This window comes from Macaca mulatta, chromosome 1 (assembly GCF_049350105.2).
Source record: "Macaca mulatta isolate MMU2019108-1 chromosome 1, T2T-MMU8v2.0, whole genome shotgun sequence".
NCBI classification, from domain to species: Eukaryota; Metazoa; Chordata; class Mammalia; order Primates; family Cercopithecidae; genus Macaca; species Macaca mulatta.
In genome coordinates this window covers 40,979,413-41,000,649 of record NC_133406.1, presented here as the reverse complement: position 1 = coordinate 41,000,649, position 21,237 = coordinate 40,979,413, and the positions used below count along the sequence as shown (strand labels likewise).

General features: G+C 36.5%; 1 protein-coding gene across 50 annotated transcripts in view; it reads right to left on the bottom strand.

Annotated features, from left to right (window-relative positions):
- The window catches only part of SMG7 (SMG7 nonsense mediated mRNA decay factor), an 87,028-nt gene that overhangs the window by 34,299 nt on the left and 31,492 nt on the right, over nt 1-21,237 (bottom strand). For 41 of the 50 annotated variants that reach the window (XM_078001227.1, XM_078001275.1, XM_078001218.1 and 38 more), the window contains 3 exons: nt 13,450-13,481; nt 10,385-10,502; nt 8,540-8,672 (listed from right to left, as the gene is read on the bottom strand). In XM_078001227.1, coding sequence (XP_077857353.1) covers nt 8,540-8,672; nt 10,385-10,502; nt 13,450-13,481 — 283 coding nt within the window. The remainder of the gene's footprint in view (nt 1-8,539; nt 8,673-10,384; nt 10,503-13,449; nt 13,482-21,237) is intronic. The other 9 variants (XM_028851314.2, XM_078001344.1, XM_078001323.1 and 6 more) reach the window with 2 other exon arrangements.

The following is a 21,237-nucleotide window of genomic DNA, read 5'->3' as shown; positions in this document are numbered from 1 at the left end:
TCTAGGATGTGCATAGAGCAGCATCTTAAAAAAAGATTATTTAACTGGATAGGATTTTCTGACACATTCAGCAAGCAAGGAAAACTACTATTCTCAGAAACGCAAAAATTATTAAATATTGGGTTACAAATATGACTTAAATGCAAGCCAAGGTATTTGTCAGACTTTAGGTATTTCTTGCAATTCATTTTCTTAAGCTATATGCCAATTCACGTCTTTGCATATACAACAAATCTCACGGTAGTGTAGATCTTTACTGTATTATCCATTCCTACCTACTCTCTTCTCTGTTCTTAAAGTATGAGGGGTTCTTCTTCCTAGTCAGAGCTAATTCTTCTGCCTGTGTGTGCCTATCACTACATTCTTTCCTAGCTCCTGTCGGTCTCCCATCTCTCCATTCTTTCATCTACTTTCAACTTCTCATGCTTCTTTCCTATGGCCTACACACACTAAATGTCTGCCACAGAAAAAAACAAGAACAAAAAACAAAACAGAGCTAAAACACTCTCCTCTTAACTTTATAGCAACCTTCTAATGTCTCTTCCTCTTCTCAACCAAATGCCTTTAAAGGAGTCCACACTTTTCATGTCCGCTTTCTCAATTTCTATTTACTCTTTCATCCATTATGATCTGGCTTCCACACAACCCCTCTCCCTCCTCTCACCCAACCATCCATTACCACTCTGCTGAAACTACTATCAGACAATTGATTACCTAATAGCCAAATACAATGGATATTTTTCAGACATCATCTTATCGGACCTCTTTGCTGCACTTATAACATCTGATCTTATGGTGGATTACTGAGCTGTTCTAGCTCTCTGTATCTTTCCAATCACTCCTTTCCAGTTTCCTTCATTGAAAGGCTTTTCTCCTCCCACTTTGCTTGCCAAGGGTTTATTTCTTGGCCTGCACACAGTTCTTCACACTGTGAAGAATATTTACATCACAGTAATTCAAATATTTACTTACAAATATAGTCATTCAAATATCATTATATTCATCCAAGTATGTGCTAGTGTATCAGACCCCCCCCACCAGTAAACAAGAAAGATACAAAGATAAATAAGAAAACATGTTTCCTTAAAGAGCTTGTAGCTAAATTGGCAAGTCAGGTACAAAAAGAGAAGAGGGGAGCGAGGGAAAGGGGAAAGGAGAGAAGGAGAGACAACATGATACACAACATAACGAACATAATATTCCACATTTATAACATATTTCCCTAGGTTATCTGATAAATTTGTCTCACTTTATCCTTGTGATAAACTAGTAGCAACACAGTACACATAGGTATAAAGCTCAATTTTTTTTCAGATGAGGATGTGAAAGCAGAAATAATCAAGCGACTGGACAAAGGTTACAGAATTAGAAACATTTTGATTCTATCACCACTCCTTCTAGCATGTGCAGAATTCAAAATACAAAATAAGACACCCTAAAGGGCTCAACTCAGAATGATTTGAATCATGCCACCTTTTTACTAAGATAAAAATCACCTCCATAACTAAATATAAATTTTGTGCACCCTTTCTCACTGGGCATGGAAATTATTTACTCCATACTTGCACATTTGTAACGGGCAAGAAATTCACTAACATAAAATTGGGTAAACAAGGCCAGGCATAGTAGCTCATGCCTGTAATCCGAGCACTTTGGGACGCCAAGGCAGAAGGATCACTTGAGGTCAGAAGTTCAAGACCAGCCTGGGCAGCAAAGCAAGACTCTGTCTCTACAAAATAAATAAATGAATGAATATAAAAATGAAAATAAAGTGAAATAAAAAATTAGCCAGGTGTGGTGGCATGCAGTGCTATAGTCCCAGTACTTTGGAAGGCTGAGGCGGGAGGATCACTTAAACCCAGAAGTTCCGGACCACAGTGAGCTATGATATACACCACACTCCAGCCTGGGTGACAGAGAGAGACCCCGTCTTAAAAAATAAATAAAATAAAATGAATAAATAAAAAGATAGGGTAAATAAGTTAATGTCCTGAATGGGATGGGTTAAGAAATAGAAAAAGCACAAGGTACAGGGTAGGAACTATATATATATATATATATATATCTATATATATATACACATACACACACACATATATATTGTGAAAAAAACTAAAAAACAAAAGTGGATAACTAATAAACATGAGAGGGTTAAAGAACTGACTTCAACAGATAATCAGAAAACAGACTGGAAAACTAGGCAAGGCTGCACATCTAGCAAAAACAAAAAAGAAAGATCACAAAAAATAAATAAAATTATAGTTGGAACATCATGTAGAATGTCTTGCAATAAAATTTCTGCCTGAGTCCAAGAGTTTAAGTGGTGATGTAAGACAGAAAAGCTCCTACTGGCTCAAAGATTCTGGGAAAGAGAGCTCTAGTTGGTTTAGAGGCAGCAACACGATGGAACTAAAGAAGAGAAAAAGATGTTTCATAAGTTGAACAAAACAATGTCCTACCTTCATATAGGTTGATCCTGATGTACATTACTTTGTAGTAGTTTCCGCAGTCTGATAACAACTTAGCTACTTCATTGTACAGAAGTATTGACTGGGAGATATTCCTAAGGCTGTAGCTGAAGAATTAATGCCTCTAGTTCTTCCCAAATCATAATCATGGACCTATAAAACTGGAAAATGGGCCGGGCGCGGTGGCTCAAGCCTGTAATCCCAGCACTTTGGGAGGCCGAGACGGGCGGATCACGAGGTCAGGAGATCGAGACCATCCTGGCTAACACGGTGAAAACCCGTCTCTACTAAAAAATACAAAAAGCTAGCTGGGCGAGGTAGCGGGCGCCTGTAGTCCCAGCTACTCGAGAGGCTGAGGCAGGAGAATGGCGTAAACCCGGCAGGCGGAGCTTGCAGTGAGCTGAGATCCGGCCACTGCGCTCCAGCCTGGGTGACAGAGCGAGACTCCGTCTCAAAAAAAAAAAACAAAAAAAAAAAACTGGAAAATGAACTTACAAGCATTTGTCAACTCTCTTTTTTACAATCAGGAAGCTAAGCACCAGAGGTAGTGACTTGTCCAAATAGTCACAATTAGCCCTAGAGCAGTACTAGAACAGCTTCTGGGTTCCTATTTATCAAGAAAGTTTTACACTATTCCGTGTCTCCTCAGCTCTTTATTCCATGCCAAGAATTAAAGATTTCTTATGAAGGTATAGAATATTACCTTTTAAACTAATACGGAAACTCAGTGATTACACTTTCTTTTTGGTTTCTATTTTCTTAGAATAAAGGCTACCGTTCTGTTCTTTGATGTTTAAAAACAACCTACAGCAGAATGGTATGTCTTTACTTTGACCAGGAATTTTGTTCTGCTTTAAGCCCCATGCTTTAAAAAATGGTAGCTAAGAAGTTAAAACTAAACCAGCCTGGGTAACACAGTGAGACTCCATTCTACAAAAATAAACAAGTAGCTGGTATGCGCCTGCAGTCCTAGTATTTGGGAGCCTGAGGTGGGAGAGGATCACTTGAGCCAAGAAGTCTGAGGCTTCTGTGAGCTATGATCAAGCACTGCACTCAGCCAAAACAGTAGAGTGAGCATGTCTCTTAAAAAAAAAAAAACAAAAAAAAAACCCTAAAACCTATCTTCACAGAAAATGTTACTGTGTGTAACCAAGTACTAGTCTCTTCTCAATCCACTCCAATCAGATTTCTATCCCCAACACTTTGCTGAAGTTACATTTCATCAATACAAAGACACCATAAATTGTAAGATGAACCATTATCTTATATAATATTGAGAAAAAAACCACAAGCTATATGGTCACTTGTCATCTGTTATAAAGTTATCTCTATTTCATATATGTTAAAATATGAAAAAAATGTTTTAGAAATGAAGAAATACGGTATTCATTAAGTTCACCAATGACTTCCATGTTGTCAAATCTAATTGGTCACTTTAAATCTTTAATTCTCAGCAGCACTCTACAGGGCTGATGACTCCCTTCCTTATTCAGATGTTTTTCTCTTGGCTTCCAATGCACCTTCTCTCTCTCATTTTCTCGATTGCAATGGTGGCTCCTCCTGTGCTAAATCTGTTACCATCTGACTAAGTCAGTGTTCTTTACTACAATCAAAAAATTTTTATGATTTTATGATGTTTCCACTGGGCTCCAACCTTGTTTATTCAATTGCTTATTTCGCATCTCTACTTAGATGTCAAACAGGCATCTACTTTAACAGGGAAAAAGCTACTTTCCCCCTAGTGTTTCCCATCTCAGTAAATGGTACAACCATTCAACTAGCTGCTCACACTGATAACTGTATCTGCTTTGACTCCTCCTTTACTCTGATTCCAGAAATTCAATCCAGTCCATCTAATCCAAGCATGGCCAATAGGAGTTAATAGAGTTAACTTCCACAGCTAGCTTCCATATCTGACCCCGTTATCCAGGGTTATCATTTAAAATCGCAAATCTGATCATGTTCTTCCTTTGCTTACTCTCCAATGACTTGCAACTCCTTTTTTTTTTTTTTTTAAGACAGGGTCTCACTCTGTTGCCCAGGCTGGAGTGAAGTGGCACAAACACGGCTCACTGCAACCTCAGCCTCCCGGGCTCAAGTGATCCTCCTGCTTCAGCTTCCTAGAGTGGCTGGTACTACAGGTGTGCGCCACTGTGCCTGGCTGATTTTTAGATTCTTTGTAGAATGGGGTCTCACCATGTTACCCAGGCTGGTCTCAAGTGATCCTCCCACCTCAGCTTTCCAAAGTGTCAGGATTACAGGAATGAGCCACCATGTCCAGTCTACAACTATACTTAAAATTAAAACTCAAAACTCATCTTAGCTTATAAGGCCATACAACAATCTGGAATTTGTCTACTTTCTCAATCTGGTGCTAAATACGCACTGCATGTAATCAAGAAACATTAGTGGAATATTACTGTTAGTAACACCATTATCTGTTTCAATTATTGATTAAAGACAATATAAAAATGCAAGTGAGGCCAGATGCAGTGGCTCACACCTGTAATCCCAACACTTAGGAAGGCAAAGGATCACCTGAGGTCAGAAGTTTGAGACCAGCCTGGCTAACATGGCGAAAGCCCCTCTCTACTAAAAACACAAAAATTAGCCGGATGTGATGGTGCACACCTGTAATCCCAGCTACCAAGGAGGCTGAGGCAGAAGAATTGCTTGAAACCAGGAGGCGGAGGTTGCAGTGAACGCCACTGCACTCCAGTGGCAGAGACCACGCCACTGCACTCCAGCCTCCAGCCTGGGCAACAGAGCAAGACTCTGCCTCAAAAAAAAAAAAACAAAAAAAAACAAGTGAAAAGTCCTATTAATGTTGTTAACTGATATCATAATGTGAAAATAAAGAAGTTCATTGATGCTTATTCTACAATTATCATAATTGCTCAACCCACTGCCTGTGGAATTGAGTCAGGAAGAATCAATGCTTATTATAAAAATTTTAAAAAATTAATTTCAAAGAGTATCCACATTTTACCTTTAAAAAACAATTTTTGAGACATTTAAATGATTTTATTATTCCCTTGCTTATAAAATGTTTTTACAAATACCATACTCCCTCAATAAAAATGATGATTCCTTCTTTACTTCCTTACAGATCTGTTTTGACTTACCAATGAATGTCTAGTTAAACCCTTGGGAATATATCACATGTATGTCATGTAACGAAAAAAGATTAGGAATCATTTTTCAAGATGACAAACCAATCTGTACAATGGATATTATAAAAATGTACTGCAGAAGGTGGATGCCTTCCCCCTCCCCCCCACCAGAGCCAGCTGCACCACCTCCTTCCTACTCCCCCTACTTTAGTCATGTTCCCAGTTCTAGCTTCTATTCATGGGGGGAAGGAAACGAGATTTGAATCAGAAACAAAACTAAGGTTTTAAAACTGAATTATCCTTCAAAAATGGAAAGCAACCAGCATGTTATAGAATCTGTCCAAGAAATGATGGGAATCTGGGAATCCAACAGAGCAGAGTTGAAAGCAGTGACTCTGAAAAAACTGTTACCATTTTCGTTAATATCCCACTAAACTGAGACTACTCAATTAACATGCAGAATCAAATTATATATATATAATTTTATATGATTTTCACTTAATAACAAAACAATCTTTTCATCTTATAAAATCTTGATAAATACCAACCTATAATCGTTTCATGTTTCCATTCTACAGTTATGCCATAATTTAACTATTATTCTCTTGTAGAACATTGGTGTTGTTTCCAAATGTTAAGATTTGAATTATAATATCTGTTTCCTTAAATGTGATTTTTCCCTCATTATTAAATATGCACTATCTATGGACAAAGGAAAAGGTATTGCAAAAAAAAAAAAAAAAACCAATCCTGGTAACTTCTGTACTTGAAACAACTCTAAATAAAATGAAAGGACAACAAAAGAAACCAGTGAAAAATGTTATAAATGATGACCTTTTGGGAAAACAACAAAATGATGTCAACAGTATTTAAATTTTCACTTTAAACTTTCTAATGATTTCAATTTGAACAACTGGTCTTCAGGAAATAATACAATATTAAAGAAAATGCTTTATTCAAAAAAATGCTCATCAAACTGTTAACAAGGAAAAGCTTACATTATGTTTATAAAACAGATACAAAAATGGATATATAGTGTGGTCTTAAGTATGTAAAAAAGTACAAAAACACAAGAAGAGTATATATTAAAGTGGTAATTTATCCAGAATGGGAGGATTAATGAACTTTTTGGGACTTTGTGTAATTCACAAATTTCTTGAAATTGGTATGCATTATTTTTACAATCATAAAAGAAAACAAACATACCTATTAATGTATCCATCTTTTCATTTAGTCTAGATATTTCTTTGAAGGTAAAGATTCTAATTTCCCCCCATATCCTCAGAATCCAGTATTGTGCCTTACAAAGAGTAGCCTTTTGACAGCTACTTGTAAAATGAATTAATCTTTAACATCTGCTTTAAGGACCACTCCCTCTCTCCAGAAGCATCCCGATCTCTCCAAAAGTATCAACTTTTTGGTTGCTGCTAAAAGTTGGCATAAATTCAAAAATAAATTTTGAGACTAAGAACCATACTTGAGTTCTTTCAAAAAAGAGAACTGTGATGTTTTAGTCTAAGCAAAACATAAATAATCTCAGAAGTGACAGTTATTTGAACTGTTCCAACACAGGGATTCTTTTTTTTTTGAGATAGGTCTTGCTCTGTTGCTCTGGCTGGAGTACAGTGGCACAATCACGGTTCACTGCAGCCTCAAACTCCTGGGCTCAAGTGATCCTCCTGCCTCAGCCTCTGGAGTAGCTGGGATTACAGGCAGGCACCACCACAACCTGCTTAAACTCCTGGGCTCAAGTGATCCTCCCACTTCGGCTTCCCAAAGTGTTGTGATTACAGGCCTGACCCACTACACCCAGCAGAGATTCTTTTTTCTTCATTCAAAGAGATGATAAAATCAAAATGAAGCCAAAATGTAGGCAGCAATGGTCAAGCAGTACTATAGTGAGAACTGGCCAAACATTTCTTTCAGTGCAAGATTCTCGAAACCCTGTCTTAACATTCGTTATAAAGATACTAATTTATATACAAAAATTTTGTTAATTACAAATGCTATTACAAATGGATGAAATGGTAATTTTCTAACAGATGCTGCTTAAAGAAAATTCCATGGCCAAAAATAAGATTTATTCTTTTGCCTTGCCTGATTTAGAAGTTCTATCAGGACGTGACTAAGGAAAAAAAAAATCTCTGGGGACAATGAATAATAGCTTATTATTCAAACAGAGGAAACGCTACTCTACTTCTTAGTTTACTTCTTAGTTGAATAACATCTCAAAATCCAGATAAATTCCATTGTATAAATAATACTATGAAAACTCACTTGATATTACAAATTTTGACTATTTCTTATCTGACATGACATAGCTATTATTTTAATGACTATAGCTATATCCACAAATTCACATTTCCTCTAATACCACTTGTAACTGACTACTTCCACTGTTTCACTAAGGCTTTGTGCTCAATTATATCCCTTTTCTATTCATACAGTTAAACTTCCAACCTTTAAGCTAAACATCAACCTTTTTAAAAGCATAGCGTTTTTTTTTTAAAAGGTCTTATGGACATTTGCATTAAGATTATAGGCTGGGCAAGTGACTCAGGTATGTAATCCCAGCACTTTGGTAGGCAGATTACTTGAGCCCAGGAATTCAAGCCTAGCACGGGCAACATACTGAGACTCCATCACTACAAAAAATACAAAAATTAGTCAGGTGTGTTGGCGTGCACCTTCATCCCAGCTACTGGGGAAGGGTGAGGTGAGAGGATCACTTGAGCCAGGGAGGTTGAGGCTGCAGGAAGCCATGATGGCACCACTGCACTCCAGCCTGGGGTGACAAAGTGAGATTCTGTCTCCAAAAAAGAAAAGCTTATAGGTGGATCAATCCCTGGATGGCCCGCATAGTGGTTACAAGAATTGTTTACGTGCATTAAGACGTATACAAAGAGCAGAATATTTGCCACTAATAGTAAGAAAACTGGTATACCATGCAGAACTCACCTGGGTATAGAAGCCACTAGCTGCCTCTAGGAACAGAGAAAGGTTTGCCTGAACTTCACTTCGATTCGGATTTGCTCGATTCTTTGCCTGGCCTTGTAGTGTTGTGATCTGATTCTTAAAGGCGTGATTCCAGCTGAAAACAAAATGTAATTCTATTTGGTATAGCAGTGACTCACTGGGCAGACACTGGTCCCCCTGAGAACAAGAAAGAACTGTCTGTTATAATTATACCACACTAGACAGTAAACCTGCATTAAAGTTATTCATTTATTTAAATAACTTTATGCTTCCCTTTGAACAGGACTAGACATGCAGTAGAATCCAACTGACCTTAGTAAACACTTACCAAATGTTCGAATAATCAGATTGTGGCTTCAGCTATTAATCTTTTAGAACTACTAGAGTTTATTTAGGAATCCCAGTAGAAAATCAGAACAATGGTGGCAAGATCAAAGTAAAAATAAGGTATTAACAAATTTCTACATATAGTGCCAAATGTGATGGACTATACCCTAACAAGTGACATGTATATGGGGGCGGGGTGGGGGGTGGGGGTCTGTAAATAGTAAGCCATATCTCTTACTTCCCCAAAAGTTATTTCCCAGAGCGTTCAGTTTCACTGCTATTTAACAGTTTTGTTTATTTCTCTTGTGATTAACATTAAGAGGTTGAAATACAAGCCACATTTCAAATTTGGTTATTTAAAATAAGAAACAATATAATGCTGAAATATGGCATACCAAAATCCTGTTATAAAATGCTTTTCATTAATCTAGTTATATATGGCATCAGTTTAAGTCCAGTTATGATGAATACAGTCACTCTCTAACCTGGAAATCATAGTGGGGAATAAAAAACTAAAACAAAGGGAAGACATTACTGGCCTGATTAAAGGAAACAAACACAGATAGGAGGTTTACAACCTATCTGGAAAGTACCTAATTCTCTATCAACATCAGCTTCTGAGGTTCTAGAACACTAGGTTTTTTAATGATTTGGGAGGACAATCACTTCCCTCAGCATTTCTGATGACATCTTATCCTTGACTCTAACATCACAGGATAAGGATTTTGATGGTCATGATTTAGCTGTATTACTAGACTTCCTAAAAATATAAAGTATCTAAGACAGATGTAAATGATAGAAAAAACTAATCTTCACCAACATTTAGGGTAATGGACATTAGTAGACAAAGTACTCTTAACTGATTTTTAAATTTCTATCAGGCTAATGTCCCTGTTCCAACTTACAAGGCAAAGCCTTCCACAAAAGACAATTACTCACTTGGGAATCTGGTTATCTGCCATTTTGCCCCTCATAGAAAGAACAAGTGGAAAAGTCTAAACACACAAAATCTTTCATTTTACTGGGGGTGGCGGGGGGTGGGAAATACTACTAACTTATTTAATTAAAAGGAGGAACTTTTTCTTACAATGCAAATACATTTTCCTGACAGAGAAATTACAGAATCATGTTTACCAAAGAAAGATTTTTCTAAAGCCTACTCTTGAATTTTTTGTTTAAATCAGGGCTTAATTGTAAGACTGACCACAGACAATCCAAACACTCTCAGTATTTGAAATAGATATATTTGCTTTTTTGGACAGGCCCTAAAAGAGTTGCCCTAATGACCTTAATAGGATTCAACTCTAAACATTTCTCTTCTTACCTCCAAAGACTGTATTTGAAATAATATCAATGGCCAAATATCAAAAATACCAGAATTTCTTTCCATTCAAAAAGCTTATTCTGCAACAGGTTGAAAAACAACCAACCAAACTGTTTTAAGGTCTTGGTGAAATTCTTGATCTTACAGGGACTTCCCAAATGATAGGTAATACTTACAGATCCTGTTCTACTTTCTTGTCTAAAGCGTATTCCAAATCAGTAACTAGCATTTTCTGGTACAGGTCCTGCAGAGCCTGCCTGGATGTCCAGACTTCAGCTGGACCCAGCTTAGAATCTGAGTAACAAAAACAAAAACATAAGAGTAGATAGATAAACCCCAACAATAAAACCATTATACCACACCAGTGACTCCTTCCTGCTCCATCCCCAAGGCAAAATCTGCTCTAAATATATTCCATAGAACGCTGCAGAAGTTTTATACTATTATATTTCAAATGACTTTCACCTTTGACTAACAACTAAGTCTGGTTTACAATGCTTCTGTTTTTAGTTTTGAAATAACATCATGAAAAGGGCTTTAAAAAAAAAAAAGAAGGTTTGCCCTTCGCTTTTGGTTTGTATTTCTGCCTTTTCACCTAACAAGAAACTATATGCCTCACAGTAAGCCACCTCATTTGAAGTAACGGACTGCCACATTGGTCTGTTTACTCTCATACTGTATCTCTTTGTCTAATGCAACTGTTTCTTTTTTTTTTTTTGAGAACTCCCACAAATTTCATTACAGAATTCTCACATCAGCTGACTATCAGCAGTTGCTTTGGTATTCTGCTGTTACTCCTTTCTCAATATACTGACCGCATAAGCCATGACAGTGTTATTTTAATGAGTGGTAGACTGTTTTCCAAGATACTTTTGTGAGCAATCCACATTAGTCATTTAACATAAACGAAGACTTAGAAGACTGGGATTAAACTGCTAAAGAGGTCAGATGAGAGACTGGGTGTAGAATGTAATCAGAAAGTCAGTCTATGACTACACATAATACAAAATTGGGGCCCTGCTGTCTGCCAGAGTCATGCAAAGCACCTTAACCTTTGCGATCACTGGGATTATGATTGCAACAACTGACAGTAAGCTCCCTCAGTAGGTGAACTGAATAATGGACTTTTAAATTATGTATTTTCCATAACTAGCTGGGCTATTTGGTTTTGCTGCTACACAATGGCATAATCATCACTCTTCTTTAGGTTTGCTATTAGTATCTACAGCCACCACAATCCTATTTTGCAAAGAGAATCTCCTGGATTTGAGTTAATGCTCCTAAGAGTTTACAGGCTAGTAAGAATAGAGTTTAGTATCAGCTCCTCATCCCTAGTTAAACTGTTAATCACTAAATAATAGATTTAGTCAACCCTGCTTTAATTCACTTATGGCAAGAAAAAGAAGTGTAAAAGATTACTAATTCTCATCTATCAAGACCGTCATTCAAATGAGTAGACTTGTTATCTTAAAGTTTCTGGGCAGCCAAAGGTCCCCTACAAAGGTCAAACCCTAAGACTATTTACTAAGGTTGTTCAATATCTAAGAAAAGGTAAATGGTACAGATAGCTTGATACTGCTCCATGTTCTGTTTTCATCACACAACAGATTATGTTTTCAATGCCAATTCAAGAGCATAATACAGTAACTCAGAACAAACACTGATATACACAATACAGATGATAAATTTGTTAATAATGGAAAGAACTGAGTAGTAGCTATTACTGAGTAAATATATAAGCCATCTACCCCCCAACACACTTATCCTTGAACAAGATGACATGAGATTATCCATGAACTCTTAGGACATTAGCCTAAATGACTCTAGAATTGACAAAAAGATATTTCAATAGTCCTTTTCCTCTTTGTAAATCTTGGCAGGTATGCTGTTCAATTCTTTTTTTGTGAATTTCATTGCAGAACTAAATTACTCAAAAATTAGAGTAAGATTCACTACACTAGTACATATTCCTCTTATTACATTTTAGGATGGCATATGCTGTTATGAAGGGCATACTGATAAGTATATGGTGATTACAACGTATTTCCTAATTTTGTATTTGAATAATTTACTTTTTTTTTTTTTGAGACAGAGTCTTTCTGTCACCCAGGCTGGAGTGCGGGGGTGTGATCTCTGCTCACTGCAACCTCCACCTCCCCGGTTCAAGTGATTCTCCTGCCTCAGTCTCCAGAGTAGCTGGGATTGCAGGTGCATGCCACCACGCCCAGCTAATTTTTGTATTTTTGATAGAGATGGGGTTTCACTATGTTGGCCAGACTGGTCTCGAACTCTTGGCCTCAGGTGATCCACTCACCTGGGCTTCCAAAAGTGCTGGGATTACAGGCGTGAGCCACCACACCATGCCTCATCTACTCTTTTCAATGGCTAAGTCTGGCAGTTATTCTTCCAAAAGACCTCAGTCATTATTTAAAACAACAAAGATGGCCAGGGGCAGTGGCTCACACCTGTAATCCCAGCACTATGGGAGGCTGAGGCAGGAGGATCATGAAGTCAGGAGTTCGAGATCAGCCTGACCAACATGGTGAAACCTCGTCTCTACCAAAAATACAAAAATTAGCCAGATGTAGTGGCATGCACCTGTAATCCCAGCTACTCAGGAGGCTGAGGCAGGAGAATCGCTTGAACCAGGGAGGCGGAGGTTACAGTGAGCTGAGATTGTGCCACCGCATTCCAGCCTGGATGACAGAGCGAGACTCTATCTCACAAAAAAAAAAAGTAACAAAGATATGGGAGAAAAGAAAGGCAGCAAGGTAGCTCACTCAATTTCAAGGACTTTCAGAAGAATTTTTCTATAAATATTTTTTCTGAAGATTTACCTACTAAAGTTTGGTTAATTATCAAGAGGAAAAAAAAATATTTTCCCAGAAAGATATGAGCCTAATACTGTAAGATATTTTGGTTTATATAGGGTATGTTATTTTTTCTGTATGTCTTAAATCGTTAATAAAAAGTTTCATAAAAATTAAGTGATTATATAAATTAAATTAGGTAACATTCAATTCTGTATACCATATATTAATATTATATGCCATTTCCAACAATTACTTAAGCAAGAATTCAAACTATATAAACAATAAATATTTAAAGCAGATAGTAAATGATCATCCCTTTTGGCAACTAAGATGGGATTTAGTGCTGTGCGTAATATAAGAAAGAGGATATCCTTCCATTAATTTAATGTATAAAATATGTGGTAAAAAAGAAATAAGCCAGCCAATACCTGTCATGTCAGCCTTCAGGACTTCTGCCTGCCTAGATAGAAAAAAAAAAAAAGAAAGAAAAAGAGTACCAGTTAGAAACAAACGAGGCCTAACTAACATATAAATAACACTAAGTTAGGTGAAATAATATACTACAATAAGGATATACAGCAGCTATAATTTTGGCACTGCAAATAGCATCCCTACTTTAACATCAGGGTAGCATAAGGTCTTGGCAAATTAATGCCAACACTTAAAAAGTGTAAGGACCCTTAGGGACCTTTTCTGCTAAGTAGAGTCCACCTTCTTGCTGTTTTCCTCCAAATGTGATTTACTTAAGATAATATTCAATGACATTCATTAAATTTTTAAAAATTCTCTCCATGCTGCCAAAAAATCCTACTACATTTCTCAATTCACTCCTCACCACAACTATTTCAAATTTCCCCTCTTCTCAAGCTACTGATTCCTATACCCCTTCCTCACCTCCAAGTGACATTTCCATACCTCAGGGAAAACAATTCCCACTTACTAAATATGTACTACATTTATACAGCCTGCTTCTTACTTTCTCTTGTTAAAACACTAGAGGTAGTGCACCTCTTAATATTTAAGAACAATAATTCCACTTAGGTATGTTCTTGCTAACCCTTCTTAAGGACTGTTCCTTTGATTTACCCCTTCCCTTGCACCAATTTTGAGACTTCCCTCACTTCATTTGGATCTTTCCTTCTCTTCAGCATTTTAACATGTCCAAGTATCTCACACATTTTAAAAACCTTCTGCCCCATGTTCCCCTCTAGCTGCTGTCTTTTTTTTCCCTCTCAAATTCTTCAAGAATTACCTGTGTTCAAGAGGTCCAAAACTGAACTCAAGACCCATTCCCATCCCCTACCTCTAGTTCTCTTTCTAATGTTTTTTCATCTTAGCAAATGCATCATAGCTTTCCAATTGTGGAAGGAAGAAACCTGGAAGTCCTCCCATGACAACTTTCTCTCAAACCTCTAACATCTATCAACTCCAAAAGATGTTATCTACTAACTATATCTTGAATCTGTTGATTTCCCTTCATTTCTTCTTCAGCCACTCTCATTCAAGAACCATCCCTTGACTTTGTTTCCTCCACTTCACTCTTGCCCTATTTCATTCTGTTCTCCCAACAGCTGTCAGAGGGATCTTTTAAAAATGCAAATCTGATCTACCAGTTGTCCCTTTAAAACACTTTAATGACTTCCCACTACTCTGAGGTTAAGAACAAAACCTAAACTGTCCTACAACATTCGACAGTCTCTGAACTCTATTTTCACTACTCTTCACTCCTTGATCTCCGGGCTCATTTCTGGACTTCTGGACTGGACTTCTAGTTTCTCCAGTATACCCTGCTTCTTTCACACTAGAGGTCTTTATAAAAGACTCTGCTAGCAACACCTCTTCCCCCTTTGTCTGCTTAATTACCACTCATCTTCTACCTCAGTCAGCACATTACTGCTTCAGAAAGCCCTACCTGAACTCCATCTAGATTAAGGATATTCCTATTTTACGCTCTCACAGCACTTCTAGTTTTTCTTCATATTACATATTACAGATTTTAAGAATGCTTATCACAACTCCTTGTCTACTAGCACAGCACCTTGCACACAACAGACACTCAATATTTTTAATGAGAGGAAAAGTATAAATCAGACTCATATACTCTATTTAAGAAGGTAGGTATATAAACTTGAGAGATTTTTTTTGAGAGAGATTGGGCCTTGCTATGTTGCCCAGGATGGTCTTCAACTCCTGAACTCAAGAGAGCCTCCTGCCTCAGCCTCCAAAGTAGCTGGGATTACAGGTGCATGCCACCCTGCCAGGCTGAGATTTCCATTTTTAAAAATGAACTTTTAGCATGAGAGCTAGAGAACATTAAGGTTTTAAAATTTTTACTGTTTAAATATTGTTTTATATAATTTATTAAGTATTTAATGTCAATTGTATTAGGTTGATGAAAAAGTAATCGTGGTTTTTGCCATGTTAAAAGATGCACCAACCTAATAACCTAATAAATTTAAGTTTCATTAAAATGTAAAGCAAATCCTTTCATTCTCTTAGTCTTTAAAAGATATTTACATCTTTTCAAAATTTAAGCTTTCAAACAACAGAATCACAACGTAGTGCTAAGGAGGTAACCATAAGCCCTATGAGAACTAGCAACATAAATGAAGAATACTAAACAAATAGCCACACTTAGTTGTAAAATGTTAACATCACATCAAATTCCATTATCCATATAGCCTGACTTCACTTTTCACTTCAGGTGTTAACTTTTGCCATTAAAAAAAATACACATTTGCAAAACTGTTGGCTTATGCCTTTAAAACCTAAGATTATACAATTTAATAAAGCATACCATGTACCCCATCCTACCAATGTTGCAACTGTTGCTCCTCCCCTGAAAAATCCTATTGGAGAGTACTAATTTATAAACCTTTTAGTGAGAAAGCTAGGGTTAATTATGCACCTTTACTAGATTCAATGAATGACCTTTCATTTTGTCCCTGAGTTGTGAAGTTAAAAAGCATATATTTTACTATGCTTCCCTATGTTAGCTAAAAATTCATACTCAAGTATATGCAGGATATATACTTAGGATCATGTATCTAAAGGTTGTTTTCTCATTCCAAACATGATTTGTTTTGTAAAGATGAACAAGTAACATTTCAGTATGCTAACATCCACCTAATGATGTTACCAACTTCCAGTCAAAGATTATATGCGGTATATAATATAAATGTAATTTACAAATAATCTGCTTTTCTTACAAGCTGTCAGGTGATGAACTATAGTTCTTGCAGACTCTGGAGCAGGCTCCCATCGATAAACAAAGATCTAAAATTTTACTCCGTATTTTTACCATGTTATAATCTGTCCAAGAAAAACTGTAAAACTAAAAAGTCAAGCACTAATAGAAATATAAAAATGTCACAAAAACTGACATAAACGTTAAAATATTTTGAAATTCCAGCTTTGATTCCTCAGTATGACAAGGGTAGAGGTGCTCATTTCTGTGCAGTTCTATCCTAGGTTCTGAAAGAAGCACAAGTTAATTACTTTTATTACCTTCCTAATAATGACAATTATTAGCTTTCTTTTTAAAAACAACTTTGCTAAACTGAATTGATAAAGACAGCTAAATGGAAAATATAACAACCCTATGGAATAGCTAGAATTATTCCTGTTTTATAAATGGAAAAACTGAAGCTCCGAGATATAAAATAATTCTTCCAGTCACAAAGCAGTCAGGTACCAACAGGTACAAATTTTGTTCTTAAATGACTCCACAAAGTCCAAGTTACTTCTATTTCTTTCAAAGTAGAATAACAAAATTATATGACATAAAAAACTAATGTTGGTTTATCCAGGAACATTAACATTTAAGTCAATTAGCCTAAATTAAAAGATCTGTTCATAAAGGAAATAGATTATATCTAAAATTTTTATCAAAAGGACCACAAGAAATAAATTTATACTCAAATGCCATGGTTGGCTTGTGAATGAAATTCCCTTTCATCCTGGATCTAATTTTGTGAAGACAGTTTTATTGGAACACAGCCACACACATTCATTTACATGTTGTCCATGGCTGTTTTCAGCTACCAAGGCAGAGCTGAGAGTTGAGACAACCACCACATGGTCCACCAACCCTAAAATATTTACTATCTGATCCTTTAACAGAAAAAGTTTGCCATCTCCTGCTCTAAGGAATATCTGATGAAAAGAACGAGAAGTAAAACATCTTTAAGTTCCCAAACCAAATTATGGTTATAAGAAATCATCAACAATAATGTCTGCAGAGTAAAAGTCTATATTTATTTGTTTTTATTAGTTAATATCTTAATCTTGTCACAAAGTGGACTATTTTAAAAAATATAGTCTCATATAATTAGAAACACTACTTGCAGGCCATGCTATGTTTTTGATAGAATCTACTGACAAACTCTTTAAAACAAAGTTTGGCTTATATACTATTATCCTAACTTTTTTTTTTTCTGTATCCCCAAAATATCCATTTAGACAGGTGGGAGGGTTAAGCTAAGAGTTATTGCCTCACAAGAAAAGGAATCTCCATCTTCCCACCCCTAAGCAACTATTAGCTTTCTTTTTTAAAAATAATGTACTAGAAGTCAAATCAATGGATATGTAACCTTATATAAATGTTTTAATAGATCAGCACAAAATTGGCTATATCATTATTTTACTTTATAAAGAAAAAAATTGTCCAGGCATGGTGGCTCACACCTGTAATCACAGTACTTTGGGAGGCTGAGGCAGGAGCATCACTGGAGCCAGGAGTTTAAGATCAGCCTGGACACCAGAGGAAGACTTCATCTCTACAAAAAACAAAAAATTAGCTGGCGTGGTGGTGTGTACTTGTAGTCCCAGCTACTCAAGAGCCTGAGGTGGGAGGACTGCTTGAGTCTAGGAGTTCTGAAGCTGCAGTGAACCGTGATTGTGCCACTGCATTCAAACTTGGGCAATGGAGTGAGACTTCTGTCTCCAAAGAAGACAATTGTTCTATGGTTTTGTTACAAAGACCATCAATGAATTAACATTAAAGTTTACAGCCAATGCTCATACACAGAGGCAGAATTTTAAAATGTTTTTTCTTGGCAGAGGGTATGGCAACATGAATTCCTTTTAATTCTTTAAGCTGAAGGAATTAATGAAAAGAATGAACCAAGAATAAATCACCATGCTTTCAATAATAAAGTAACACTATTAAACATAGCTATCAAAATATAGTCTTAGTTATTAATTAATAGGAAAATTAAGCAATTCTATCAAGCAATAAAAAAAGAAAAAGTCATTAAAAGGCTGAACAAAATATGGAACATTCAGTGACAGCCAAATATGTTGAAAGCTAATAAACTGAAACAATAAATACTCGTGGAATAATCAAGATCTACAAATACATTTAAAGCATTCTAAGTACTTAGTACTATATACTATACTACAGGTACTATAGTAGAGGTAGTAACAGTACCAGGTACATTAGAATATATGTAGATACTATAGTGCCTATAAGTACAGCTAACACTATATGCAGCATTTACTATTGTCATTGTTCTAAGAGCTTTACATAAATTATCTACTTCACACTAAGTACTGTTATTGTCCCCACTTTATAGCTCAAGAAACCCAAGGAGATAGAGGTTATTAAGTAGTATCGTTAGTCAAGGTCATAGTAAGTAGTAGAAGTAGCATAATCAATATGGCTCCAGAGTGTAACTCCTAACCCTCATTTTATGATAGTATGTAATAGTTCCTCTCTTACACAAGGGTATGAGAAAAAAAAATTTGAAATGTTTGATAGTAACAACCCATAGAACTGGAGCCTTCAATACTTCACAATTTTATGATAATTTTCCAAATAATGTTACTAGAGGAAAATACTAAAATTTGGGTTATCTTCTTTAACAAATATCTTGATTATATATAGCATTTATGTACAATGCTAGGTAACAAATACAGGATAATCTCTTTTAAGAATATACAGTCTAACAGCTGGGCGCAGTGGCTCACGCCTGTAATCCCAACACTTCGGGAGGCTGAGGTGGGCAGATCACCTGAGGTCATGAGTTCAAGACCAGCCTGGCCAACACAGTGAAACCTCGTCTCTACTAAAAATACAAAAATTAGCCTGGCGTGGTGGCATGTACCTGTAGTCCCAGCTACTCTGGAGACTGAAGCAGGAGAATCACTTGAACCTGGGAGGTGAAGGTTGCAGTGAGCCAAGATCACATCACTGCACTCCAGCCTAGGTGACAAAGCGAGACTCTGTCTCAAAAAAAAAAAAAAAACCACACAAAAATAATATACAGTCTAAGATTCATGGTTTAAAAATGTAAAGGTATTTCCAAGTCAGGGCACATAAAATGGGAGATTCCTTCTGCCTGAACTCCCGAGCCCCTCTGAGCAGAATTCAGGAATGTAAGTCAACATCTTCTAAACTCACAGCTGCTAAGGAAAAGTGAATCACTCTCTTTTATTTTGGGAGAACATGCTGGGAGGTTTTTTGTTTTTTTTTTTTTTAAAGAAATTTAACCAAAAGCCACAAGTTAATTTGTTCACTTGTTTGACAGAGTTCTAAGGAATACTTGGGATAATAACAGCATTTATCAATCATAGCCAGAAACACAATAATCTAGTCATAATTATTTATGCTGAATAATTGGCCAGACATAAGGTAAGCATGCACTTAATGTGCGCACATGCGTGTACACCCACACACACCTCAAGTCTCACAATATTAATCAGAGATATATAAATCATATTGCTCTACTGCTGAATTTCATTTGGAAAAGAAAATCTAGAGAAGATGCTGCTCCTAAAGGAGTTTTTCTTGCACACGTTAATAAAACTACTAATTTGCTTTCTCTTTATGGCACTTTAGGGCTCAGGAAGCATTTTCAAATCTCCCAACACGACAATACTCTATACCACAACATTCGCTCCCTAATTTATATTCTTTAAAAATGTGTACCTAGTTTTATTAAGGTATACCCAGTTTTATTAAGGACCAACACTGGTCTGAGAATTTCAAAGGATGGGAAGGAGTTATTCTTCCAAGCAGAAGAAATAACAGAACAATAAAAAGTAAAGCTAAGCTAGTGAGTGAGCATCAAATGCAAGGTAGAAAGCCACAGATAATGAAGCTGAAGAATCCAGAGAGAACATACTGTGACAGGCCTTGCATGACATGCCCTGGAGTTCTGATTCCGTCCTTTAATAGGAAACCAGTGCTGAACTTAAAGCAAGAGCATAGCATTGTTAGATTTACATTTTAAAAAGATTACTATAGATATAAGACTGGAAGTAAGGATGTGCTAATACAGATGAATGGAAAAACCCAGATTGAAGAAATACCTGGTAAGTTAAGCCGAAAGAAAGGAAGATAAAGCAGAGGAAAGAGTCTGTCACTCCCAGATTGTTAGTTTGGCCGGCTGGGTATATGAGAAGGTGGAGAATGCAAAAAAGATAGTATTCAGGGCTATACCCATAATACCTACAATAATGCCTTGACTGCAGCAGCTGTTCACTAAAAATGTGTTCAATTTGTTGAATTAATGAATGCGTAAGCAGGCATTCAGAGATAAGTATCAAGCAAAGGGGAGACTTGAGACTAGGGATACAGCACTGATGTGATCAGTACATTGATGGCAGTTAAAACCATGACAGTAAATGTAACTGCCCAGAAACACAGAATGGTGGAGCTAGTTCTCTGTTTTCATTTTTAAAGGGTAGATGAAAGACACTCCATGAAGAACACCAAGAAGAAACTGGTGAATAGTATAAGAGCAAGAGAAGAGTGAAGTATAGAAAATGAGAGAACAAAAAGGAAGAGTAGTCATCAATATCACAGGCAGCTGAAAAGTACTATGAGATAAATAAGGACTGGAAAGTGTCTCAGATTTGGTGAAATAAGGGTCAATGATAGCCTTGCCAGAGAAAAGATTACATGAGGATGCAGGAGGTTGAGGAACAAATAAGAGGGAGAAGTTTACATCAACTCTTAGGATGCTGGACTGTGTAAAGAGAAAGAGATGGAGGCCATGGCTAAACAGAAGTTTCTTCCCCTCCCCACCAATTGGAGAGACACTTGAGAGTATTTAGAATAAAGGAAAGAAGCTGGAAGAAATGAATAGGTTGAAGATATAGGAGAAAATAAAACTGACAGCATTGTCCTGGAAGAGATAGAAGGAAATAAGAATGATATTATTAAGATAGGAAGACGACTGGCCTTGAAAAAGAGTCAGGATAAAATTGGA